This window comes from Pteropus vampyrus, unplaced genomic scaffold (assembly GCF_000151845.1).
Source record: "Pteropus vampyrus isolate Shadow unplaced genomic scaffold, Pvam_2.0 Scaffold1133, whole genome shotgun sequence".
NCBI classification, from domain to species: domain Eukaryota; kingdom Metazoa; phylum Chordata; class Mammalia; order Chiroptera; family Pteropodidae; genus Pteropus; species Pteropus vampyrus.
The window spans coordinates 6,560-6,986 of NW_011889914.1; the positions used below are offsets into that span (position 1 = coordinate 6,560).

Genomic DNA, 427 nt, shown 5'->3' on the forward strand with positions numbered 1-427 from the left:
AAGTCGTTTCTCCCCCAAATCTCCGGACAAAGCTCATTTGAATCTTCACGTGGACTCCTTGGAGCCAGGCGACTCTGCTGTGTACCTCTGTGCCAGCAGCCGTGACACAGCCCTGCAAAGTCACCGGCTCCCTGTGCACAAACCCCTTGCCGAGCCAGGAAGCTGTGGGGACAGCAGAGGTTCACGCCCCTGTGGGACCCCCGCCTGGAATGTCCGTCTGTAGGGCAGCGCGCAGCACACCCAGCGGGCAGGTCTACATGCTGTGCACCCAAATTCCTACGAAATTCTACTTATCAGCTAAAGCTGGGGTTTCCAGTAAATTCATCAATGAATTGGAACTCCACAGACAAAAGGACCCTTCCCCATGCACTGAAGATCTTACCCAGTGAAGAAGCCGTTCCTTGCCTTTCTCTGCTGTACAGACTGG

General features: G+C 55.0%; 1 gene segment (V, D, J or C); it reads left to right on the forward strand.

The window, feature by feature from the left end:
• Nucleotides 1–223, forward strand: part of LOC105310126 — a 746-nt gene extending 523 nt beyond the window's left edge. Inside the window, 1 exon segment of the V gene segment in view lies at nt 69–223. Within this exon segment, the coding sequence occupies nt 69–223 (155 nt within the window).
• The last annotated feature ends 204 nt before the right edge of the window (nt 224–427 follow it).